Genomic DNA, 27075 nt, shown 5'->3' on the forward strand with positions numbered 1-27075 from the left:
TCCAACAAGCAAGTCAAGTCAAGCCGGCTGGCTGGCTCGAGTGGACCTTGATAAAATGGTGAGCAGCTTGACTTGATCACATAATCAAGCTAAGATAGGTGGCTTGCTTGAGGCTTGACTTGATAGCCTGATAATCTGTACTACAAAGATTCTTTATGTTGAGTCTCGTGATAGTCGCCACCCTAGCTGCTAAGGTCGTACAAAAGCTCTATCTTGTCGTCCGTCATCGTTGACTTGGCCGCGACCTCGACGTCGCCTAAGCCGGCTTTTTGCCACCGTCTTACGCACTGTGTAGCCGCTAGAAGTTGCGGTTTTATAGCGCGGCGACGCGGCTTGAGGAGGTCGCCAAGCTCACTAAACAGGCGCTCACACTTACAGCTTGAGGCTGGGATAGAGAGTACATCGAACGCGAGCTTGCTGAGGTTAGGGTAACGCTCGCGCAGCTCTACCCAGTATTTAATAGGGTTGTTAGCGTAATTGCTACCTTCTCCGCGCGCGGCTCGCTGCGCTTCCACCGCTCGAACTCGTCGTCGTCTGTGTTGTTGTTGATGGAGGCGCTAGGGTTGATAAGACCGTCAATCGCGTCGTCCATGTCGCTCGTGAGGACCTTAGGGCGCTTCACCTTGCGCGGCGAGGCGCTATATAGCTGCCAAAGAGCGCGAAAGTTGCGGTTGTTAGCGACAAGCCACTTAGATTTATCGCTCTAGACAGTGTTGCAGTACGTTTTGTAGTATAGATGAAGTATTGTAGCAGCATAGTACGCCGGCGAGTCGTCTAATCTAGCGTAGTACTCGCTAATTTTAGCCCACGCGGCACGTAAGTTGATAGCAAGATGGTCCTTAGGCGCCTCGTCGTGCGCGTTGTAGTCTACTACCTCGTACGCTTTAACGCGCTGCTCGTAGTCAGACTTGGGAACAATCAAGTTTTTTGATTGAATTGATTGATTCTTGATGCAAAAGCTCAATCAATTCAAAATCAATTTACCCTTCGAGATTTTCTAATTAGGAACAATTAGAGGCTTAAAATTGATTGAAAAATTGATCTAATTGATCGTTATTGATCGCAGCATAGGAGGCGTAGGATGAGGCTAGCGGGGCCTACGCAAGATCGATATCGCGATAATTTTTTAGTGTTGAGTTCTTATTAGTCAGCACCTAGGTAACCTCGCAGAAGATCTGTTTCGAAACGCCCTAGCTTATGCAAACACGTTATCTAGTATCTTGTTATAGACGCCTCCTACGCCGCTAATCTACAGTATTTTACGCGCTACGCCTACCTATAATGCCCCCAAAGCCTCCTAAACGCGCTGTTAATCGTGCTGCTGCACCTAATAAACGCGTTAGAGTTAGTCGCCAAAGCCCTCCATCGCAACCTCCATCGCAATTGCAGCCCGAGCTGCCTATTACAGCCTCGCCGGGCAGGGCCTTAACGATCGCCGCGAGCCAGGCCGCCGAGGAGACTCCACTCGAACTACAGCTCTTCGATCCGCTACTTAGAGACGCGATTCCTCCGCCAGCTAAGGGCTTAACTGCTGCTACCGAAGCTACAAGCGAGGCAGGCGATATTACCGGCGATACTACAGGCAATACTAGTGAGCTGGATGCCTGGTTTGCTGATACTTTTGACGGCCTTAACTGGGCTGATATACCTCAATATACGAAGCCCTTAAGGACCCTTAAGGGAAAGAAGAGCTGGGTATTCCAGCATGGCTATCGCGTCGCCAAACTCGGCAACCCTACAAGGACTTTCTGGATCTGCAGGTACTGCTATCGACACCAGAACAGAGATGGGATGCGCCCAATAGAGGTAACAACCTCAACAACAGCTGCGATAAGCCATATGGGTCAAGCTCGCGCAGGCCATCGCCTCGATCGTCAAGGCAGGCTCGCTAGTACTACGCTGCCTCGCGGCCAAACGTCTCTACGATTGTTGAGTAACAGCCGTGTAGCTGTATCTCAGGACATTGCAAACACGCTTGGAGGATTTGATGTACAAGGCTTTCGATACGCTGCAGTCAGCTGGCTAGTCGACAACAATCACGCCCTCCGCGAGTTTGAAACACCAGCTTTCGCGAGATGATCGCGTACGCTAACTCAGAGGCTGCAGAAGCCCTATGGGTAAGTCACCGCAGTATATCAGCCTTTGTTATGAGGCTCTATCGACACCTAGAACCCTTGGTTGTTGCAGATCTGTCGCAGGCTGCTAGCAAAATTCATATAAGCTTTGACGGCTAGACAACAAAGGGTGGTAAACGCGGGTTCTTTGGCGTTGTTGCTCATTATGCTGATACCTTTGGCAACCTTAGGGACCTACCTATTGCCCTGCCTCAACTTACAGGCGCTCATACAGGCGAGAGGATCGCTGAAGTTGTATACAAAACACTCCAACAGTTCCAAGTTGATAGCTCAAAAGTTGGATACTTTGTCCTCGACAACGCCTACGCAAACGATAGCGCTATCGCCAAACTCGCCGATATATACCAGTTCGACAGGCTCCATCGTCGACTCCGCTGCGCGCCTCATACGCTCAATCTCGTAGGCCAGGCGATTATGTTTGGAGTTAATACTTAATCGTTTAATAATGATACAGAGGAGCATTAGGCTGAGACAGAATACCTGCAAAACTGGCGGCGCGATGGTCCACTAGGTGTCTTACTTGATATAATTAACTATATCAAAACGCCTCAACAACACGATCTGTTTGCCTCGCTGCAGGCCTTAGTTAACAAGCAATCTTACACACAAACAGAAACGATATTAGAGCCTATTAAGCCTGTAGTTACACGGTGGAACAGCTATCACGACGCCTTTGAGCGTGCAGTACACCTATCCCAAACTTTTAACCTATATTCCAGTCACCATATCGAGCAGATCGCTCGCGACGACGCGTACGCTATATCAAAGGGCAACAAGCTACTAGAAGCGCCATCATGGATGCGATTAGATGGCCTATCGGCGGCAGATTGGGCGGTGGTAACTGAGTATATCGAGGCGTTGAGGCCGCTGAAGGAGGCCACCAAACGCCTTGAAGCTCGCGGCAAAACAGGTGGATTTGGAGCTCTATATGAGGTGATCCCAGTATACGAGTATATCCTTAGTACCTATGAGGCGATAATTACTACCTACGATAGCGTTGACTATAGCCCTAATAGCGCTCCTGAGGACCACCTGCCTATTAACCTAAGGGCGGCCTGGCGGAAACTAAACGATTACTACACTAAACTCGACGCCTCGCCTGCCTACTACGGCGCTGTTTCCCTCCACCCGTACTACAAAAACTACTGCTTTAACAGCTGGCGCGATAAGCCTCACTGGCTTACCGCAAACGAGGATGCCCTACAACAGCTTTGGGCGCAATACAAGCCGCTATCGCTACCTACAAGAAGGCCTCTACCGCCACGATCAAACACTATAGACGATGCGATCGATGCGCTCGTTGATCGCGAGTATACAACCGAGCTGAACATATCAGAGGCGGATGAGCTTGACTGCTGGCGGCGATATGAGCCAGCGTGGACAAAGGCGCAGTTCGCATAGGAAGGCAGCCCTATACTATACTGGATTGGCCTACGCACGCGATATCCTCACCTATCGCAACTCGCGATAGATCTGCTCACAATACTAGCCAGTAGCTGCCAATGTGAGCGCCTCTTTAGCGAGCTTGGCGATCTATTAGAGCCTCGGAGGCGGAAGATTGGATCTTAACTACTAGCTGCGATACAATGTGTACGGAGTTGGAAGAGGGCAGGTTTTAAGCCTTCTAATAACGCAGAGGATACTCTAAATGAGTCTGAGTTAGCTGCGATCTACGATATATGCAATTGGGAGACAGATCTCTAACTATTTGTATACAAGATTACTCAAAGTTTCACATCAAGAACCATCAAAAAGTCAATCAATTATCAATTAACATGCCTAAAAACCTCTTCAATCAAGTCAATATTAATGTGAACTCGGAGTTTTTTCAATTAGAAACAATTACAGGCTCAAAATTGATTGAATTGATTGTTCCCATCTCTGCTCGTAGTACGAGAGTATATACTTAAAGACTAGAATAATCTCAGCAATAGAACTAAAGCGTCCGCTTTTACCGCGTCCCTTAAGACGCTTTGTAGCAGACTTAAGCGGCTTTAGGACGTCTAAGTACTTAGTAACCACCGCCCAGTCGGCTGCTGTAAGCCCGTCAGACCGCATCCACCGCGGCGCCTTAGGCAGCTTGTTGCCGCGACTCTCAGCGTATGTGTCCTCATCTCGCACTCGTCGTATATGGTGGTTAGCGTAGGCGTTGACAGCAGATTGCAGCTTTACAGCGCGCTCAAAGCACGAGTAGTACGAGTTCTAGCGCGTGACGACAGGCTTAACGGGCTCTAGCACCTTGCGGTCCTCCTCTGGCGCGTTGGCAGGCAGCTTACGGTAAGCGAGCGTCTGAAAACTACTAAAAAGCTCGTACTGTTGTAGTGTTTTAATATAGTTAATAACGCTAAGCAGGACGCTAAGCGGCCCATAGCGCCTCCACTCGCCTATAAACTTAGTCTCATCAGCAAGCTCGCGCTTCTCGTTGTCGTAGGCGTCCTTATCCTAGCCCTAGAGGAGCCTCTGGCCGACGAGATTCAGCGTGTGAGGTCCGCAACGGTAGCGGCGATCAGACGCGCGAAAGCTAAGCTTCTAACTAATTGCCGCGACAGCTAAGTCGTTGTTACTCGCGTTGTTAAGTACAAAGTAGCCTACTGTTTGCGCGTTAATACTGAACAGATCCAGCGTCTTAAGGACGACTTCTGCTATCTTCTGGCCGCTGTGAGCGCCTGTAAGCTGGGGCAGCGCGATAGGAAGGTCCTGGAGGTTGCCACGAACGTCAACGTAGTGTACAACAATACCTAGGTAGCTACGCTTCCCGCCCTTTGTTGTCCAGCCGTCAAAGCTAACGTGTATTTTGCTTAGCGCGTGCGACAGCTCCTTAACAACGCGCGGCTTTAGGTAGTCGTACAAGCGCAGCACGTAGCGCGACACGCTTATAGAGGATGTCCACAGTGCCGCCTCTGCCTCTAGGTTAGCTATGGCCAGCATCGTCTGGAAAGAAGATCTCTTGAATTCGGAGAGTGGGTGGTTGCTGTCCACGAGCCAAGTGACGGCGGCGAGCCTAAAGCGCGTGGTGTTGAAGCTAGAGAGCTCGTTAGCGGTCGCCTGCGCGACTGTGATCTTGCCGTCCTTAAGGACACGGCGCAGGACGCTCCCTTGGCCGACAACGGCGGCTTTGCCAAGCGCTTAGTGTCCATGGCCATGCTTCCGCTCCTCTAAGTGACGCGCTGCTGATGTCAGCGACCGCGTCGCCTCATATACGCCGCCCATGTGCTGGTGCTTGTGGCAGTAACGGCACACGAAAAAGATGCGATCTGGGTCCTTGAGCAGGGCGACGCGCCAGCCATGGCGGTATACCTAGCTTCTCCTCGCCCGCGACGACGCTAGCGGCTTTATAAAACCTGACAAACGACTCCACTCAATGTCGTTAAAGTTGTCCTCAAGGTGGGCGTCGAAGCCACCGTCCTCAGCACCGTCCTCAACTATAGCGGCCTCGCTGGCGTCCTTATCTGGCGCGACGATCGCGGCTTCGGACGCAGCGCTGCGTGATTGCGACTCGAAAGTATCGTCAGATAGGCGCGACTTAATAAGAGCTCGGCGCGGCGAGAGGCGCTGCAACTGCTGGGAGTCTTTAATAACAACGGGCTGACTCTGAGTGCCTCTAGGGGTGGATTTAACGCGTTTTCTTGGTGCAAATGGGTCAGCAGAACCGCGTTTAGGTGCCATAGTAACGACAAGAAGGGTAGGACAAAGATATATAGGATAGAGCATGCTGTGCACGGCGTGAGGTTTCATAGATCGCTTACTAAGCTACGTTTACAACACTAAAAGACTATCACGAGATCGCTCTTACTGCAGAACCAGCAGCCTCACAAGCGGCTAGCTGCTGCCTCCTCCCTGCTCAAGCTGACCAAGCTACTCAAGCCGGCTTCCTTCTCAGCTTGACTTGGCTTGTTAATTACTATAAGGCAGCTTGACTTGAGGGAACAATCAAGCTTCAAGCTGATCAAGTCAAGCGCTTGATCTGGCTCGCTTGTTGGAAAGTCTGGCCTTAAAGAAGATGGACAAGATCAAGAGCTTTATGACCGACCACGAGAACATCCTGGGCGACAATCGGCTTCAAGCTAACGATTGGGATATCCTCGAAAAGGCTGCTCACTTTTTAGAGCCATTCGCATCGGCTACTCTGTACGCAGAGAAAGACAAGTCATCGGGTGCGCAATCGCTTGAGCTGATGGATCTCCTATTAACGTGGTATGAAGAGCAGAAGGTCAGTATCTAGTTCTACTTAATGGGTCCGAATACTCACGTTTAGTAGAACTACTACTCCTTACCTGAGAACCACGATGAACGCATGATTCGAGCCATCGATATGGGTTGGTACGTACTCGACAAATACTACAACAAAACGGGAGAAACACCTGTGTACGCTGCTGCGATACTACTCGATCCGCGCAAGCGAGCCGCCTACCTACACCAGAACTGGCCAGAAGAGTGGGTGGAGCCTGCCATTGAACTCGCCAATACAATCTGGGTGAACGATTTCAAGCCTGATATCAAACCAGATTCTTTTCCAGCTCCAGAGAACGCACCCGGTATCTCGGCTGGCCAGCTAGATAAGCCTGTGAACGTCTTTACCTTATTAAAACAGAAGACGAAGGTGAAGACCATCAGTTTAAAGCCAGATGACAACTTTAGAAGTTTTATTAATGGCCCAGCTATTGATTTGAATGATGGAGTCACTCCTCTCGAGTGGTGGTGTCAATCTGAGCAGCGTCGCAGCTTTCCAGGGCTTAGCCGCATGGCAATGGCTATTCTATCTATCCCCGCAGAATCGTCAGAGCCGGAAAGGACATTCTCTGGGGCCAGAAGGACCTGTTCATGGGACAGATTGCGATTGCGATGCACTACTATCGAGATGATCGAGTGTATCGGCAATTGGATACGACAGAGGCACATTAAGCCGGTCTGGGACAATGGGATGGGTCTACTGATTGAGCCAGAGCTTCAGGAAACTCTCCTCAGTGTTGTGGATGAGGGAACGGGTGGGATAGATTGGTATTAAAGCAAGTAACCACACCAACATGTTTAAATTAATGTTTATTTACTTAACGCGGTATTTATCGCGGTATTCAACGCGGTTCAACACCATAATTAACGTAGTATGGTTTACACGATACTAATATGGTATAGTTTAGAGCGATTCTTAATGTGGTTCAACCGCGATAGTCATGTATGCACCCTGTAAACCTTGGTAAGAGAGGCGTTCGTGTAGAAAAGCGAAGCGCGAACTGTGCTGCAAATGGACACTCACCATGTCAAGGGTGAGGCGAAACGGGCCAAGGTGAACCGAACCTCATCGGATCAAAACTAAGCATGATCCTGTCTTGAGGAAGTACTGGTCAACTTCTCAAGAATGGGCTCCAGGAAACCACCCCAATACCCATCAACACCTTCATCCATACCGTATTGTAATACATTCCCGCAGAACTTTGGTAATTTGAAGATTCCTCGGATCGAATCCGTACTTAACCTCACAAATTATTTGAGGTCCCCGTGAGTTGACCCTAAGATGTGTGCCCTTTCTCTTTAAGCACGGGAATATATTGCCCAAGTTTGAGACGCTCAACATGTCCGCGTAATTGGCTATCCATTGCTGCAAAGTCGCCAATGTGGATAGAATAAGTATTTTCTGGGATCAAACACTATCTCTCTTTGTATGTAGGAGGACGCTCCTCCCGCTGGGGATCCGACGCCGGCTAGAAACGGAGGTGAGAACGTGGAACAAGCGGTAGCGGACGGAGATGGTGGTGTTAGTGGACAAGGAAATGGTGCGAGAGATGGTGCGCATACCTAGGTCAGTTGCTTCCAGGGCATGTGGGCACCATAGGTGGTAGTGCTTGTTGGTGCAATTTCAAATGATTTGAATAATAGAGATGATCAAATCATATTCCATACTTGCGCCCTTGTTTTTCTACGCCAAACCCAAATGATCCTAGTAGATCTAAATTTATATCGTACACGACTTTCCCCATCTAAATCATCAACCCATGAACCTGCTCGCCACTCAACGTAGCCGTAGCAGCCGGTCTCTTCACCGCCGCCTTCTTAGACGTAGGCGCACTCATTCTCCTCGCACCCGCTGTAGGTATATTCCCACTCCCACTTCCTCCTCCACCACTAATGCCATCACCACTCCTCTGCGCCTCGACAGCAACCTCATGTTCGATCTTACTAACCGCCCTCGTAATAGCCATACTATATCCCCCGATCCACTCGCTCCAGCTCTGCTTGCCATCACTATTATCCACTACAATCTCCATATTCGAACTCATGCTCCTTTTTGGCTTGGGCTGAGCGGTGGTGAACTTGTACGCAGGCACCTTTGTAGCCTTGGCGCTAGAATGCGGTGATGAAGGGTTATTCTCAGCAGCAGCGGCGCGTCGTTGTTCGAGGGAAGATCGCGCTACGTTTTGGGCGGCCGAGACACCTGATTTTATGGTCTTGATGTCTTCGAGATTGACGTTTGTGGGGATGGGGATACAGTAGCTGCCTGACAGGGTGACTTGTCGATCTGCTCCACCACCACCGCTGCTGCTGCTTACTCCTGATGCACTCCTATCTATCTCTTCGATACCTTTTGTGTCACCTGATATGGTACGTCTGGTTCGGGAGTGATAATATTCCAAGTCTTGTCTTGCGACTTCTAGTTCGCCTTCGAAACGCACGAGTTCTTCGTCTGCTTCTTCTTCATCTTTGTCGTCGAGTTCCTGCACTCCGGCAGTGCTCTCGTTGGCTGTAGTACTGGGCATGGGAACCGGCGCTGCAGAAGAGGCTTTCCGACCCTTTCCTCGTCGACGAGGCGAGCGACCGGGTCGGATGTCGGGAATAGCACCTACCTTGTAGAGCTCTTCGACTTTAGCTTCCAAGCCTCTGACGCGAGACTTGAGAGCATCCAACTCAGAAGCCGAGGGGTTGTCTGCTGAAGTTTTGCTCGTGGTAGTAGACTTTGCAGTGTCTGCGGATGTGGACGTGGGCTCCTTGTTCAAATTTCTAGATTTCTTTTTCTGTGTCTTTATGCCCGCTGTGGTAACGTCATCTGTACTTGGTGCCGCTGCAACCTTCTTTGTCGATGACACTGGAGCTTTTCCTGGCGATTGTTTTGGTAACATCAATCCGCCTGCTGATCCTCTTCCTTGTTTAGTGTGGCCTGGAGTGGCAGCCTTCTTGGATCGTGCCTGCTTTGCCGGTGTTGCCTGTGTTGCCTGTGTTGCCTGTGTTGCCTGTGTTGCATTGGGTCCTAGTGATGACGGCTTTGATGTCATCGTGACGAGAATACCCCGCTAACTCTTCTCTACAGAAATGGTGTTATACCAACTTAATGCCGGATCTTCTGTGCTACACTCTGTGTCGAAAGTAGGCGTGCGTTTGCTACCTGGGGCGATACCTGGGGCGATAAATGGAGCGATGTGTATTAGAATCTCAGCTCAACTATCGGAAAGAGACGGGCATATGCCTCGTACTACATGAAAAGGAATATGATAGCGTAGGGTGGTCGACGCCAAAGCAAGATATCAAAGTTGGGTAGGCCGAGCACATCTAACGTATGGTGGCGCACGGACCGGGATCGTGCATACGAAACCCTGTCGAAACGCGGCACGTCAATGTCAATCGACTACGAGTTAGCACAATTTGTTGGACTTACAAGCCTATGCTGGTCGCGGATCTCAATGTCGTACATGGCCGTCTCTCATTCTCTCCTTCGTTGGACACTGTCTGGCAGCCCCCCCTTTTGTTCGACCTGTTGCACCTTGTATCCCATATTGTAAACAATCCTACGAATTAATCTTAATACCTCATTTACCGTCATGCGATCTATTCTTTTCGCAGTGCTCGCCGCTCTACCCATAATCAATGCTGCTGTGAACAGTCTCCGCATGAGCACATCAGGCCGCTATAGAAGTACAGCATACGCAGTCTTTGGTTACATAGTATAGTTACGTACATCATGAGCGGGCGTACCATCCCACCTATCCCACCAAGATCCTGCATCCGTTCACTTTCAACTGCGACGCTTCACTGACGCAACACAGACTCATTCTGCATAAACCCAGGCTTAGTTTCACTGTAAAGGCAATGGAAGAAAATGCAACTTTCAGCAAACGACACCCAGTATCAATCTACAGCGCTTCCTCGAAGATCACATCAGCCCGCATACAAGCACATGTTAGAGGCTGGCAAGGTTGTCCGAAACGACATCGGGTGATGGCTTGAGCCAGCTTAGGTCGATACTCATCCCGACCATTCCAACTGGTGGAGGCACAGAGAGATAATGGGGATGGGCGGAGTGCAGGATGTAGCTTGTAGATCAGTGTAGCAGAGTAGGGTTATGGAGGAAAGTAGCCGACTGGCTAGCTTGCACCAAGAACGCTTGTATCACGCCATGTGCTTGCCAGTTAGCAGCTTACCGGTACCGTGACTAACCAGAAATCGCGCGCACCCACTACCGTGTCCGTGCACTCAACGAGCGCGGGGCACCAACCACCCCAAAACTTCAACCCCACATAAGTCCACCCCTTTGAGCCCAATTGATGACGCTATTACAGCAATAGAATGTCTGCCGTCTGGAGAACCTTTTCGCTACAAGGATATAGCAAACCAGTTTGGTGTTAATCACACTACGCTATCGCGAAGGCATTAAGCTGTTCAAGCGTCGCGTACAAGCGAGGGACTCAGCCGACGAAAACTCGACCCACAACAGGTGCGGGAGCTTGTACGATATAGTATCAAGCTTACAAAGCGAGGTGTACCTCATACAAGGCTGCTAGTACAAAACTATGCGTCAACAGTAGCCAAGAAACCTATCAGTGAGAGCTGGGTTACCCGCTTCCTGAAGCGGAACAGCGACCAACATATCTCCAAACGGGCCGTCGGTATGGATCGCAATCGCCACCAAGCTGACTCACGGATTAAACACAGCCTGTATTTTAACCTTTTGCGTACCAAACTTGCTGAATATGATGTCGAGCCTCGTCACACATACAATATGGACGAGAAGGGCTTTCTGATTGGTATCACCAGCCGCTGAAAACGAGTATTCAGCAGACGGATGTGGGAGAGGAGGGAGGTTGGAGTGGCCATCCAAGATGGTAATCGCGAGTGGATTAGCCTTCTGGCTTGTGTGTGTGCAGATGGATCATACTTGCCGCCAAACCTCGTCTTTCAGTCAGCTTCCGGTAATGTACAATCAAGCTGGATAGAGGAAATTAAACCAGGAGAGCACTCCGTACACGTTACTTCATCACAATCGGGCTGGACAAACAACGATATAGGTCTTGCCTGGGTCGAACAGGTGTTTGATCGCTACAGCAAGGTGAAAGCTCGACGGTCTTACCGGCTACTTATCTTTGATGGCCATGGATCTCACATTACCTCAGAGTTTATCGAGTATTGTGATCAACACAAGATACACCTAGCTATATTTCCTCCCCATTCGACGCACACGTTGCAGCCGCTTGATGTGTGCTTGTTCAAGCCTCTCTCACAGGCCTACTCCAACGAGCTGTCCGCTTTTCTTGAGAGGAGCCAGGGGCTGCTTCCTATCAAGAAGGGTGACTTCTTCCCCCTGTTCTGGAAGGCATGGGCAAGCTCCTTTAAAGAAGCGACGATACTCAATTCGTTTGAAGCTACTGGTATATAGACTGGTCAACAAACAAACAGATCTACAGTTTGAATACTTAGACAGGAAATCCCGGACGGAAACTAGCTTGTTTGGGTATTCAAACTGTAGATCTGTTTGTTTGTTGACCAGTCTACTGGTATACCTCCGCTTGAACCCAACGCTATATTCAAAAGGTTCAGCAACGCCAGCCCAGAGGAGCAGGAGTCAAGAGAGTACGATGTGATTGGAGGAAGGTGCTTGCGCGGCGAGACAATGAGCTAGCCTGGTGAGTCGAACGACGTGTCAGCGATAAGCTGTGACTGGCACCATTGGCTTGACTTCCGAATGAGAAAGACCGGTTGCCTGTGGGTGAGGAAGGCTCGGAAAAGACATTTCGGAGTCCACTAGCCTTGAGCTTCATGATAGTGAGTCTCGGGCGTGATTTCGGAGTTGGTTGCGAATGTGCCGGCCATTATGATAATGTCAAGCACTAATAAGGGTGAGGAGATGGTTGAGGTGCAAAAAGACGTAGAGGATCTGAGTGGGAGTGATGGTTATGCTGTCAATGTCGTCAACCAGCACCCATGCCAACGCACTAAGGTAGCGCACCTTAGGCAGCACATCCATACTTCCATTGGCATAGTCAGCTCATCGCACAGACGAGCTGCTCGCGGCTTGCTGCTGCAAGAGATACTCGTGCAATGACGCAACATTCTCAAAGCATCTGGTGAACTGGAGGAGCCATCCAAAATGCCGTTCCATACGCTTCACTGGTACCGGAAAGGCACATGCAGCAGCTCTAATCCGCACATGGGATAGTTGGGACCTGTTCAGTAGGTTGTCGGCGACTTCGGAGGTGGAGTAAGCCGTCGCGAGCGTTCAGCTCGTTCAAGCACCACCTAAGACAGATCAGATGCGGCATCGCTATATGCAATGGTGATCCTCGGTAGCGCCAGACGAACATGGTCTCGCTTGGTGGGCCATGTTGTTGGATAGGTGATGCCAAGCCCGGGTAGACCACAAGGGCTGAGTATCGCGATACTGCAGTCCGAAGATCAAATGTGGGGGACGGGCCGCGCTTGGGCCTTGTTCGCCGAATTGACAGACCTGTCGCTAAACCTCGCTTGCTTCTTTCGGCCGCTACATGACGCCGTTGCGTTCCGTAGAACCTAAAAGAAATTAATGTTACTTCGCGGCGGAACAGCCGTCAGCCAATCATCCATCTTGGGGCACTGGATCGGACCGCAACAAGGCGATCGAACATGTCGGGGATGGCCTGACCGATGGGATGACGGACTACCATTGGGAGACGACACACATCCAGCCATTACCTGTATTGAGAGCGACCTCTGTGAGAGACGGTTGAAAGCGCCGTTGGTCTCCAGTGCAGATGACCAGCTTCCTCTTCACAGCAAACGTCCCTTCCAAAGTCAGAGGCTACTTTCTTACGAGTTAGCTACTACAATTGAGTCTCGAATTCACACGATAGAAAGCAGTGAAGTCGCAAACTTCTATGCCTTTGTCCCTTCACAATCACTCATTCACTGCAAACAGATTCACCCATCTGATGCATTTCCACAAACATGTCTACTAACTGCAAGCTCTGAGCATCTAGTCGCTCGAATCGGTTTCTACCAACTCGCAACCCTCGGTCGAACAGTCATGGACAACTTCCTCAATACGCAACTGCATCCTGCAGACACTTGCAACATCTGCACCGAGCACTTCAACGCAACCCATCAGCCTGTGGCACTTCCCTGCAAGCATATATTTGGTCATGAGTGCATCAAGAAGTGGCTCAAAGGCGGCAGGGGAAACATGAATGCTTGTCCAACTTGCCGTTATGTAGTAGTTCCCAAGCCAAACCCACGGGCATCCTTCGACGCGGCCTCCATTTGGAAAACATTATGCGACCAGCCGCCCGAGCGTCTTCATACCTTCATGATGAAGATATGGTCTGGCTTAGAGATACTCTGGCAGCGACAGCCCAGCGGTGCCTTCACAGTGACTTCCATCCTCGACCAAGCCATCATCCCCGCCCTCATCAACACCGCACACCGTACCAACGCGCCCGACGATCGGCGGCAAGACTCTCTCCTGGATTGTTATAATCTCGTCGCCGCATCTTGGGACTCCTTAGGCCGCCCAGATATAGCGACTGGTCTTGCAATCCCGCTGGTTCGACTTGCGCGTTTAATGGCCAGCGCAGGTTCTGTACTACCGAAATGGCTAACCACGAATCCGCGCGCAAACAAACTGGTATGGCGCGCAAACGCCTGCTTACCTATCGGGGAAGAAGACATATCGTGGCGCTACATCATCGAAGCTTCTCACCAAACCGAGTCTCCCTACTTCCCCTTACTGTACCTCTATACCGTGCTTATCAGCCAGAGTATCGCACATTTTCCTGCGCCAAGGCCGTACCCAACCAAGCGCCATGAGGTCATGAACCTGGTGGTTGAACGTTGTTGTACGAAGATTGGTGGTGGCGGAGCTGCTTGGAAGGGCAAGCCGGGTGATGGGCTCGAGGATGTTTTGGTGGGAGTGTATGACGAACTACGAAGGTATCAACTGGAAAAGGGCAAGATGAGTCTGCGAGGTCACGACAGAGAGGATGCGGTTGTCAAAGGCATATGGGCTCTCGCTGGCTGGGGCGGTGGAAAAGGCAATACGCGCTGATGTCATCATGCGAGTGGGGTCAAGAGGAGAAACATTCGAACAATCTCAATTCCATATGATTTGACACATTAGCGATGTCACAACGAGCTTGGACCAGACATACTTTGTATATATGCGTAAAGCAGACATCTCTACTGTTGAAAGGTGCCTCCATGCCATGACTTTCGGGCGATGGTGATAGGGGGCTGGCCGCCGTTACCGTGTCCGTGCACCCAACGATCGGAGTCAACCAACGATCACTCCGACGCCCTTACAGGCATCACAAAAATGAGGCTATAGAGCTACATACAAGAGTTATTGTCGCAGGCCAAGCGCTGTCGGGAACATGAACCTTATTACTAATAACGCCGTGCGATGACCTCCATATAAGCTGAGCTATGATGCTAGAACAATACAAGACATACACACTCTTCTAACTATTCTGTCTACAATACCCGCACCCAACCGTGCGACAACATCCGTCTAGGCACGGTACCCGCACATACACGGTAGTACTGTAGCTAAGCTAACTGCATACAGTTGGGAGCCGCTTACTCTTCATAAATCACATGTTCTCAAAGGTTGGGAAGGTCGACGAGCGAGACATATCTGTCCGCGACACCTTCACAGACCTGATCATTAGGGCCGTCCCCACCAGCGCGACAAACAGTCGGAATAGTAGCGGTACCGATCTTAGGATTGCTACAAGGATTGTTAGCACACTCTTGTCCCTCGTAACCCCTCCCTTCGCGCATGAATTGTTGATGCACATCATTCTCATCGAAAAGGGTCACATGTTCAGGCTGATAAATCGGAATGGCTCACAGGGTGTTTCCGTGCCTCACGATTAGACCGTTATATTGGCTCTGGAACGCAAAGCTTATACCGCTGTTAGGACCACATGTCAAGAACACGTCGTCTTGGAGCCAAGCAGCACTGGCCGAGCAATCGAAGTCAAGCCAACCGCCCTCGTTGGTGGCCGTGATATGAAAGGAGAGCACACTGTAGTAGTTCCCCTCAGGGCGACGCCCAGTGAACTTAGTGATCTTCCAAGTCCAATCGCCAGTAGTAGTGACTGGACAGTTGTCCTGGCGGGATTCGAGAGGTGCGGCGTTAATGAGACCACCGGCGGTGAACAGGAGGGAAGCGAGAGTAGTAAAACGCATTTTGGTACGTACGGAGGTTGTTGGTGAGAAAAACGGATGCGATGGAACGACTGTGTAGATGATGGATTGATTGACTGCTAGGTGAGGAAGCTGTTGTCTGATGGAGATTAACGAAGGTACTTTTCCACCTTTCTTATATCCATCGCATTTCAGACTAGACGTAAGTCCATGCACGAGGAGCTCCTCACATTCGCGTCACGACTGTCATAAGCTTCAACGAGAAAAGCCCTTCCATCGCCTGGGTATACTTCACCCCGCCTTCGACGCAGGAACATGGAAACAGAGATCGCCGTACTGATTTCCCCGCGGAACCCATCATTGCCCTATCTGGCGTTCGGGAGACACTTCTCACTGACGAAGCAAAAGCAACGTGCTTCCGGGGGTATCCGGCAGAAGAAACGCCGAATGCTTCATAATGCTGAACCAGCATTTTTGCCAACTAAACACAATAGCAAGGAGAATCGAAAGAAGAAAGAATATGTGCTGACGGCTATGATTGGCTTCGAGATACGTTTACAAATACAAAGTCCAGATATGACTTGCGATGCGGAGGCACCGTTCTTTGCGCTAGACGTGACCGAGAGGCCTCGCTACTGTAGATAAACAGTCGTAACTATCAGTAAGACTTTTTCAGAAACATGTTTCGAAAAGTCCGTGTGTTGAGATGGCGTCTTGTTACTCGTACCCTCTACTACATTGCGCCTATTGATACAGTGCATGCAATGCCAGTATCATGCCAGGCCGCCACTAGACAAATATCTAAGTATCTTAGAGATGGATGCATTAGGTCAGCTAGATGACATCGGAAAAGAAAAGCTTATACCGTGAAAGCTTGTTGAGGCCAAGTGCAAAGGGGTTAACGAACATGTAGCTTGCATTGGCCGCGAAAATTATACCTGCTAGACTAAGATACCGGTAGTGCGGCAGGTATTTTGCAAACCACCCATAGCAGTTCTTTGTCGCACTCGACCCGGTTAACGACACCGACGTCCACGAATCAAACGTGCGCCAGCTCTAACCTGAAAACTCATCTATAATGGCGCATCCGTCACGCCTTTGCGTTTGCAAGACCAGTAACTGGTCAGGGGCGCTAATGCCCATCCATATCGACGACTGCGTGAGCTTGTCCCCGACCCACCTGTGATACAATCTGGAATTAAGCTGAGGAGAGGCTGTCATCTCGCGTTGGGTTGGGCTTGTGCGCCATTGCGTCGTAGGCAGTGAACAACCTTGTTGACGCGAAATCATTGTATAATAAGGGAGATGACGTCTCTACCATGAACCCCTCGCCGGATGGTCCACTAATGAACACCATGACGTCATCGCCGTATTTCCAACTCAATGGGTCACTTTGATCTTCGTACTATGGTATCAGGCATAACTAGTGTAGGTGGAGACTGTCGCGTGGCGGCTTACAAGGTGTTGAACACAAACCATTACAGACATTACCGCCAATGGTGGGCCACGCGCTTCTGTCCCCGTTTGTAATTTTGACAGTTACGAGCACACAGTCCAGTTCTGCCAGATTGTTATCAAACGGGATCTTCGAGCCATCTTTATATTGTTTGAAGTAGCCGAGCTTTGGCTTATTATTCACAAGGACATTGCACCGCAGTGGTAACGAAGCGTTCGTATGCTTGTGAGCCAACACCTGATCGCCGAAATTCCTTCGGCGGCTGTGGCGAGGTCTAGACTTCCATCCATGGCGATTAGCTAGAACTACATTTGAGACGAAGCATGTGAGAATTTGATTAGAGTTAGGGGAGTGCCGGCTCGTGTGACAAAGTTTGGTAGAGAAGCGCACACATGCCCCAACAGCCACTAGAAGCTGCGGAAGCTGCCGAGATAACGTGAGCATCGTTCGACCCAAGAGTGTGAGAGGCATCACGGACATTTTTTTCGTCACTGCGGTTAAGAACGATGCGACTTCCTGTGGCCTAAAGGACAGAGATGTACTTCATGATTAGTTCTACCGATGGGAACCATGAAGGGATATAAACCGCGAAGATTTCCTATTAGAAGAAACTCCATCATCATACAGCTTCTTGAGTACATTGTTGCTTCCCGCCAATCTTGGTACAGGAAGCACGGTTGCTTATGTTATCTTCTACTATGGGCACCACGTCAACGAGCATGAACGAGCTGTGGCATATTGTTGCTGTCACCTCCAACAAATTGCGCGTCACCTCAAGTCAGACACAAGATGACCTACGGCGTTTGGCCCTCCTCTGCAACACCCTCGATCAAAACATGTTGCTGCTACATTCAATGATGGCTGTGTCAATGATCCACGACAGCAAAGAAGAGGCCCTGCCAGGAGACGAGCTTTACGCTTCTCTGAACGAGTCTGAAGGCTCTGACGTTTACGAAGACGTTGATGTCACCTACGGTGTTGATTCTCTAGTTGGCAAGGAGAAGCCCCAGTCGCAGGAAACAAATTATGGTTGAGTTTCACTACACACCTGCGTAAATATAAGCATATCACTAACTTTATTCTATCAGGATCTGTGAACCCTCTGGTATTGGGTTGCGACGATAGATTTGACGGAATGTGTCGAGATATGTCGGGACTACGGTTCCTTGACAGTCGCGGGTCGATACACGATCCTCATTCAGGTGGTCGGGTCAGAACGGATACGTATAGAGCGACAGAAAGCAGAAAGGGTGACTGCTGTGATCGGCAGAAGGAAACGGGGAGAACAATGGAAGATCAAGAGGCTGTTGAAAAAGAGCTGGACTGTGGCCGACACTCGATCAACTTCTGAAACGAAGTGTTTTGTTGGAGCAGTAGAAGATTGTGAGGATAGCAAAATTAACACATGGAACAGCTATATGAGTACCCAAGTGAAAGAGTGGATTCTCTGACCAAACCTTCCCACGCAATAGACCATCCTACCTTCAGCAGCATGGAGTGGAACATTACACACAGGTGACACCAGTATGCTACGAGTATATTCAAACATGTCGATCTAGACCATTGAGGGCGGCCCCTTTTCGATTGAGATATTGTAGCAGTAATCTCTGCGCGTAGCCTGCTACCGTGTCCGTGCTGTAAGGGTGCGATGGGTTGACCATAAGTGCAAGGTATAACAGTAATGAATTCGATAGAGAAGCTACACTACGCTTGCGCTGAGTCTATGTATCACGTAGTGCTAGGTTCGAGAAACTTCTAAGGGTCCGTGGAGCGCCGATGAAGCCCCGACAACGCTCCGAGGGTTGCAGCCTATCCCAACCAGCTATAACGAAGGCCACAGGCCAAGTACTACTAACCAAGGCTTCAGCCTCTTACACCGAGCATCAACCTCGCATACTCTGTGATAACCAGCAGGCGACAGGCCTGATCCAGAAGGGCAGACCACAAACGTCATCAAAGCTAAAGCACGTCAACATCCATAGCCTATGGCTGAGGCAGGTCTACAGAGACGGTATCGTTACAGTTCAATGGGTTCCAACGACTGAAATGCTTTCGGATGGCTTCACCAAACCACTCTCAGCAGGAAAGCACTCTCAATTCGTACGTCATTTAGGCCTGGTTGATATCTCATCGCGGATTGATCCAGCGCATCGACACGAAGAGGCAAACTCTGATGACAATCAGACCTCATCTGAGACTGAGTGAGATCTGAGGGGGTGTGTCGCAGGCCAAGCGCTGTCGGGAACATGAACCTTATTATTAATAACGCCGTGCGATCACCTCCATATAAGCTGAGCTAGGGTGCTACAAACAATACAACACATACACTCTCTCCTTATTATTCTGTCCACAACATCCGCACCCAACCGTGCGACATAGTGTAAGGGGCTACGCTCAGGGAGCTATCGCACAGGTATATTGTAGTTGTATTCGATAGAGATCTAGGCTAGGCTACGTAGCGATCTATATACAGTACTAAGCCAAAAGTCTGTTCGCGCTAAACGCACGGGCCCAAGAACAACATGAGATCACAAGACGGGTATCTTCTGCAACACCACACAACTCCATCAATATGACGTCTTTTGGCACTGAAATTTCGGGCAATCGAATGCCTGGAGGTGAATTATCAGAAGCGCAACGTGTATATATCTTAGCCCAGGTTGACGCTGGTCTATCGACGCGCGAAATCAGTGAGACACTCGGTTGTACACAACGCGCTGTACAGAAGATTATCGCGCGATGGAAATCGACTGCCTACCACACCAAGAACGATCGTATGGGCCGCCCACCTATTTTAACTAGTAGAGATCATCGTCGGCTTCTTATCATCGTAAAGAAAGATCCTACAATCGAGTACAGCGCTCTCCGTACAGCCGCGGGCCTTGACGGTGATGGGACGACACCACCAGTTTCATTTCGAACTATCGCCCGCGCACTTGCAAGTACAAACTACTCCAAGTACAGAGCCGCCCGGAGGCCTTAAATCAACGCAACTACTGCCAAACTTCGCCGTGAATGGGCTCTACAATGGGCTAGTTTCGACTGGGATCGTACTACTCTAAAGTTCAGCGATGAGTGCAGCATTGCCCGCGGATCTGGCCGCAATCCTTGCTGGGTTTGGCGTTTACCAGCGAACAAATGGAGGCATGAGATGGTAGAGGAGAAGGAGACTAGCCAGCAGCCAGCTCGCATGGTTTGGGCCTCAATTTGGATGACTCCAGAGGGTAGAATTGGGCGTAGTCCTCTAGTAATCATGACCCGCGACGCATCAGCAAAGCGCAACGGGTATACAAGCCTCAGCTACACTAGGGCTCTCGAGGAAGGACTCCGCGATTACTACAGACCAGGCGAGTTGTTTATGCAGGATAACGCACCAATACACACTGCCTATCACTCGAGGGAGTGGTTAGAGCTTCATGGTGTTCATACTATCGATTGGCCACCATACTCACCCGACCTCAACCCAATAGTACACTTGTGGTGGAGTCTTAAAAAGGAGCTCCATAAGCGCAAACCTCATCTCGATCATATGGGAGGCTCAGAAAGTGAGTGGGCTGAGTTTGAGATGGGCTTGAAGGAGGCGTGGGCTGTTATACCCGAAAAACTGGTGCGCAGCCTCATTACGTCTATGCCGCGACGTATTAATGCAGTTCTCCAAGCAAGAGGGTACCAGACACGATATTGAGGCAATTACTATCATTTCTGTCGTTTCAGAATTTTATTTGGAGCTCTTTTGTTAGAGTTGCGTTGAGTTGAAATCTATGAGATTTTCTGAGTTCGTGGCCCGTGCGTTTAGCGCGAACAGACTTTTGGCGAGGCACTGTATGACCATGGCCATCAAGCCCTCAATGGCGTTTTCAGCCAATCACCTGCGGTAGTGGGAGACACCCATGCGCTTTCACCTCGATCCTACTTCGGCGCCAAACAGCAACAACAACAATAGACCCGCGTCGACTAGCACGCAACGCGTACGCGTTTCTTCTGTCAACAAGCCGCTGCTATCTACTAAGAACGCGTATTATATTGCTGATATCTCTCTTCCTTGCTTTCTACTGCTTGCCGCTACTACTGCAGTTACTGTACAGTCCCTAACTATGGATTTGTTTACTTTCTATGCGCCCTCTAGCGTACTGCTGTGCAAGCCATGCGGCTATGCTGTTCCGCCTACTACTCTTGCCACCCACATTAGAGTTCACCACCTTAACGATGCGCGTTATGCTGCTATTAATTCCTTACTACCCTCTCCATTACGAAAGCCAGCTGACCTGCTCGCAAACTATCTCCTTGACCAATACCACCTCCTTAATCCAGCAACTACCACTATTCCTATGCCACTAGCAACAGATTCGCCAATCCCAGAGCTTAGACTCTATCGCGGCTACCAGTGTACTTGCTGCAAGTTTATACGGTTACGAACTAAGTTAGCGCTAAAACAGATGAGCACACACTTTAACTAACATCGACTGCTGCCACGGAAGGGGGGGAGACCCTCAAGAATAGCAGACATACCAGAAGAAGACAAAGGGCCTATATTTCAAGAGGTCTACTGCCAACGCTTCTTCGTTACTGGCGCGCAGAGCTCTTTCTTTTTAGTAAAGGTCCCAGATTAAGTGCAAGAGCTGGTGAAGAGTAGACCAAGAGGACATGCCGACGTCTACCGAGCCTTGATTGACGAGCAGCTCACGGCAGGGAACCACGAGCAAGACGCCAGAGCGCAGGTCTACAGCAGTCAGGTCTCGAAGACTGAAGTATCACCGTGGCTTGAGATGACTAGGTGGCCGCGCTATTTCAACGGCCTGAACATGGCTGACGTCGCGCCGCTGGCATATGTAGCTAACCCGATCACCGAGCCCGCTCTTGTCGTCATTGGAGAGAGTTTCGAGCGCCTTATTGAGCACGCACATCAGTCTATCCGCGAGGACAAAATCAGCGTTTTTGACCAGGCACAAATTAACAGCTTCATTGCTGGCCGTTCTGGGAAGCACGATCGTATGCTCATGGTGAAGCTTGGGAAGAGCACATTCCGCGCGTACAAGGGTCTCTGGAAGCGCCTTCTCTGCTTTGTGTATCGAACAAGCCAGCCAACGCAGAGCATTTCCTTGCCGCACAGGCTTACCAACGCCCAGCTATTTCACCTTGATCGGGCCCTTTGCCTGGTACAAGAGCTCTTGTCCCTCCAGCGTCTACAAGAAAGCGAATCATCGCCCACAGAAGGAGATAGGGCGGGAGAAGTAGTCTGCGACCTTGATAGAGCATCTCTGCAACTATGCATCGCTCTACTTGAACACACGCTTAACGGCGACCACTTTGAGAGCGTGGTGTTAAGCTTTCTTGCTGTCCTAGGCATCGACGAGAACCCTGGTGGCGTCTTTCGTGGCCCACTCAGCTATTCGCCTGATCTCTCCAAGTTTATCAAAATGGCGCAGATGCTTGTTGTACAGCGATCAGTAGTGGCTGCAGAAGAGGGCGAGGTCGAACACCCGTCAGAAATTCTAGATGAGATGAGGGAGCGCTTCATGGTTCGAGGGTCTCGGTCAGCCTTTGACTGGGCGTGCCGCTTGCGATCGTACGCGAAAAAGGTAGTCAGCAACACGACGTCGCTTGGCTACATCGCCTGGTCAGAGGACGGAAGCTCAGTCACGTACAAGGACACAGGCTTTAGCATGGACGCGCTTCGCAAATTTATTGCTGTTCAGGTCGATAGAGCCCAGCAAGAGCTAGAAGACTTGCTCCTTCTCCATCCTGACGAGGCTCGCGACGATGTAGTGCCACAAGTCCTGCTCTATCGCCTCCAAGACAACCACAGCAACGAGAAGAAGGGCTGGAACCTCCTAAAGGATCAGCGGAACGCGGACGAGCTTAAGCAGGGCGGCGATAGATGGCTGCTTGATAGAGTACTTGAGAACGACTGGCTGAGGGACGAGATGCTTGCTATGAGCCCAGAATCGCAGCTTCGGTGGAAGAAGAAGGCGGTGCAGACGTACTTTGAGAAGGTGGACCAGTTCCTCGAGCGGCTACTCCTACTCATCCACATGACAGGTGGGCAGCCGCCGCGCGGCACGGAGCTGATAGGACTGCAGCATAGCAACACTGCGCAGGGACAGCACCGTGGTGTCTTCATTGAAGAAGGCTTGGTTAGCACAGTCGCCTCCTACCACAAGGGCTACAACATCACTGGGTCTACGAAGATTATCCACCGATACCTACCGAAAGAAGTGAGCGAGCTGCTCGTGTACTATCTCTGGCTCGTTCTGCCATTCTGGCAGCAGCTTGATATTCTAGTCTTTAAGCGTAAGGATCCGCCTTCTAGAGCTACATAGAGTTACATGGCTAAACCCGGCCGCCCCTCACCGGCTTTTCTCGCATTCTGATTCGCTCGCTTGATCGAAACAGCGAGTCGCATCAGAGTTGAGCAGCGCATCGCATCAGAATGGAGCTGCCCATCGCATCAGAGTTGAGCAGCGCATCGCATCAGAATGGAGCTGCCCATCGCATCAGAGTTGAGCAGCGCGTCGCAGTCCGTCGCATCAGGCAGTGGAGCGGCGCATCGCATCAGACAGTGCGTCGCATCAGACAGTGGATACGGAGGAGATGAGAGTGGAGGTCAGAGTGGAGGTGAGAGGAAAGGTGAGAGTGGAGGTGAAGCGAGGGAAGAGCGGAGAAAGAGCGGAAGAAGAGCGCGGGAGCGGGAGTGGGGATGCGGAGGAGACGGGAGTGGGGATGCGGAGGAGATGAGAGTGGAAGTAAGAGCGAGGTGAGAGTGGAGGTGAGAGTGGAGGCGAAGCAAGGGAAGAGGAATGTAAGGGGCAAGACCCTGAGGGTAGATGCAAGAAAGTATCAGATGAATTCGATGGCGATCCATCTGGGGTGCCGTAAGGGCTTATATACGTGGGTGGCAACGGTGTGATAACAGGGTGGCAACAGGGTGGCAATGCCTTGAGTGGCAACGCCTTGAGTGGCAACGCCTTGGTGGCAACGCTGTCTTCCTGTCGAATGCACCGAGGTCCTAGGCCGAGGCTCCACATGGGTCTATCCCATCACAGAAGGAGAACGCAAAGAGGGTCTGGAGGAGGAGAAGAGGACTTCGGCAAGTCGAGGAACGAGGTGGAAGAGATGACGCGGAAGCACACTAAGTTCCAGAAGGAGAAGAAGAAGAAGAAGAAGAAGAAGAAGAAGAAGTACGAAACTCGGACAGAGAAGAGCGAGCAGTAAGATCAGGCAAAGATATCGCAAAAGACAAAGGGTGGACATGTCACGTAACTCAACCTCGCTCACTATCGAGCAAAGATGCCAACAATCAAGTCAATCAATCAATTTGCTTGATCACGGACCCACTTATGGTGCGTGCATGGTGTCACGGACCACAGCTGGGTCTGGGATCAAGCAAATTGATTGATTGACTTGATTGTTGGCATCTCTGCTATCGAGGAACTGCCGCGAATCACTATATCAACAACCGCGCACTACCTACACGGAGGTTTCGAGCTTACGGAATAGTCAAAAGCCTCCTATTTGCGATAGGAGGCGAGGCTGTGGCGCTGCAGCCGCCGAAGCCTCAGGCCTCACTCAGGCTTCCTCAGCTCAGTTCTGAAGATATCAGAGCCCGGGATCTCAGTTAGGGCTAGCCAAGTCAGGAAATTGGCCTCTGATTCTGAAGAACACTATCAAAATTGCGATATCTGAGCCAAAATTGCGTCGGTCGCGAACGTGAGCTTCTGGTGACTGCAGCTTCACAACTACACGTCCTTTTGAAAACTCGAGGCCGCGATTCAATTCACCCTGTCTGTTTTGCCTATCGTACAAGCTGGAAGTATCCGTGTAGGTAGTGCGCAGCAGTTCGCGTCGAGGTTCGCAACGTTCTTCGACGGTTTGTATAATTTCTAAGCGCGGCGGGGTCACGTGAGGGTATGTATAGGAGTAGCAACTACCGCGCTCCTTCGCTGAACCTTGTATTTGAGGAGTCGCAGTTCGAAGCGTACCTAGGTAGATTAGTGCGCTACGATGTTATGGTGCAGAGTATCACTGTATTACTGACGAGTTACGAGCGAGATTCTTTTTAAAGGGAGTTGCACAGGACGCCGCGGCCCGCGCGAAAGGAGATGTCTTCTCTCAGCTCTACCCTGGAGGTTTTGCAAAGGAAGCTGCACAGAACGCTGCGCGACACTAATACCGACGCAACTGCTCTCCAAAACTTGCGCACCAGTACTGGAAGAAAGATCCGACTGTCGCAAAGAGGGCAAGACGCCGTTGATTCCTCCCACACACATGCTACGCAACGATATACAGAAAAGAGAGCAAGACGCGAAGCTCATGCTCTTCGACTAGAGCGTGCTAGACTCGGTTAGCAAGTGGCTCACGCTTTCGCGGCAGCACAGTCTATTCGCACACACCGGAAAGACCTATTGCGCCACCAGACTTCTGGCATCAGCTGAAGCGACATCCTGAAGGCAAGGGATTCCGGCATGCTGCAGACGCCGAACTTGCATCGCTCGAAGAGAAGAAAACGTTTGAACTAGTGGACCATCCAGATGGCAAGCAAGTACTACCACTCAAATGGGTGTTCACATACAAGTTTGACGACGCTGGCTACCTCGTTCGTCACAAAGCGCGGATCTGCGTTAGAGGCGATCTACAACATCAGGTCACCGATGACATATATGCAGCAACTGGCGCATATCGCAGCTTTCGTATCCTAATGGCTCTTGTCTGCGCATTCGGGCTTCTTTGTCATCAAATCGACTTCAAGAATGCCTTCATCAATGCAGACATGGACGAGGAGATATACACCACTTGTCCACCTGGGTACCGCCAGTCAGGGAAAGTCTGGAAGCTGCGAAAGGCGCTGTATGGCCTGCGCAAATCACCAAAACTCTGGTTCAACGAACTCGTTTCGTTCCTCGAGGGTCTGGGATTTAATCATTGCCCAGATGAGCCATGTATACTCATCAGCAACCAAACCGGCCTCATCCTATTTCTCTATGTAGATGATATGCTTGTCGTTGCACAACCGGAAAGTATCCACTTAATCAACGATTTTAAGCTAAAACTGAACAGCAGATACGGGATCAAGGATTTGAGCGAGGCAATCTCCTTCCTCAACATCAGGATCCTCCGCAACACCAGAGACAAGAAGCTCTGGATCAGCCAACACGGGTACATTGAGAAGATCTGTACCAAGTTCGGCATAGACGACTCTGGAAGAACGGCTACAACGCCTCTCCTCTCGTCATATCGTCCTCAGCAATACGAAGGGCAAGCTACACTTCATCAGATCACAGAGATGCAAGAAAAGGTAGGCTCGATCCTGTACGCAGCAGTCGTATCACGACCCGATGTGTCTTTTGCAGCCAGCCAGTTAAGTCAGTTCACTATGAACCCTTCACCAGAGCACCTGCGTTACGCGAACCGAGTTCTCGCATATCTCCAGGCCACGAAGTACTATGCCATCGAGTTCTTGGGCTCAGTGGAAAATACCACTGAAGTAGAGACACGCGATGAAGAGGTACTTCAGCTGTCAAGCGACGCATCGTTCGCGGATGATCCAGAGACTCGAAGATCCACGCAGGGCTATCTCATGAAGCTGTTCAAGGGACCGATTATGTGGCAGTCGTCTAAACAGAAGACTGTAACCACGTCAACAACTGAAGCTGAGCTACTCTCGCTGTCACACACAGCGAAGGAGACAATAGGTCTATACCGGCTGTTCAAGCAGATACAGTTCGATCCCGAGCATCAACCTCGCATACTCTGTGATAACCAGCAGACGACAGGCCTGATCCAGAAGGACAGACCACAAACGTCATCAAAGCTAAAGCACGTCGACATCCATAGCCTATGGCTGAGGCAGGTCTACAGAGACGGCAAAGTCACAGTTCAATGGGTTCCAACGACTGAAATGCTTTCGGATGGCTTCACCAAACCACTCTCAGCAGAAAAGCACTCTCAATTCGTACGTCATTTAGGCCTGGTTGATATCTCATCGCGGATTGATCCAGCGCATCGACACGAAGAGGCAAACTCTGATGACAATCAGACCTCATCTGAGACTAAGTGAGATCTGAGGGGGTGTGTCGCAGGCCAAGCGCTGTCGGGAACATGAAC

At 50.5% G+C, this 27075-nt stretch overlaps 4 protein-coding genes across 4 annotated transcripts; 2 read left to right on the forward strand and 2 right to left on the reverse strand.

Annotated features, from left to right (window-relative positions):
* Positions 1 to 8110: 8110 nt before the first annotated feature.
* ALTATR162_LOCUS9354 (uncharacterized protein) lies at positions 8111 to 9400 on the reverse strand (the record flags this gene model as incomplete). The annotated part of the gene is made up of 1 exon (XM_043316987.1): positions 8111 to 9400. One exon carries the CDS (start codon positions 9398 to 9400, stop codon positions 8111 to 8113), a length of 1290 nt encoding a protein of 429 aa, XP_043172922.1.
* Positions 9401 to 13398: 3998 nt separating this feature from the next.
* On the forward strand, positions 13399 to 14415 carry ALTATR162_LOCUS9355 (uncharacterized protein; the record flags this gene model as incomplete). The annotated part of the gene is made up of 1 exon (XM_043316988.1): positions 13399 to 14415. One exon carries the CDS (start codon positions 13399 to 13401, stop codon positions 14413 to 14415), a length of 1017 nt encoding a protein of 338 aa, XP_043172923.1.
* A 554-nt stretch (positions 14416 to 14969) lies between these two features.
* Positions 14970 to 15560, reverse strand: ALTATR162_LOCUS9356 (uncharacterized protein; the record flags this gene model as incomplete). Its single annotated transcript, XM_043316989.1, has 2 exons — positions 14970 to 15096; positions 15220 to 15560. The coding sequence occupies 2 exons, from the start codon at positions 15558 to 15560 to the stop codon at positions 14970 to 14972; spliced, it is 468 nt and encodes a 155-aa protein (XP_043172924.1).
* Positions 15561 to 17672: 2112 nt separating this feature from the next.
* ALTATR162_LOCUS9357 (uncharacterized protein) lies at positions 17673 to 18008 on the forward strand (the record flags this gene model as incomplete). The annotated part of the gene is made up of 1 exon (XM_043316990.1): positions 17673 to 18008. One exon carries the CDS (start codon positions 17673 to 17675, stop codon positions 18006 to 18008), a length of 336 nt encoding a protein of 111 aa, XP_043172925.1.
* Positions 18009 to 27075: the final 9067 nt, after the last annotated feature.

Source organism: Alternaria atra (assembly GCF_907166805.1).
Source record: "Alternaria atra isolate CS162 genome assembly, contig: 29, whole genome shotgun sequence".
Taxonomy (NCBI): domain Eukaryota; kingdom Fungi; phylum Ascomycota; class Dothideomycetes; order Pleosporales; family Pleosporaceae; genus Alternaria; species Alternaria atra.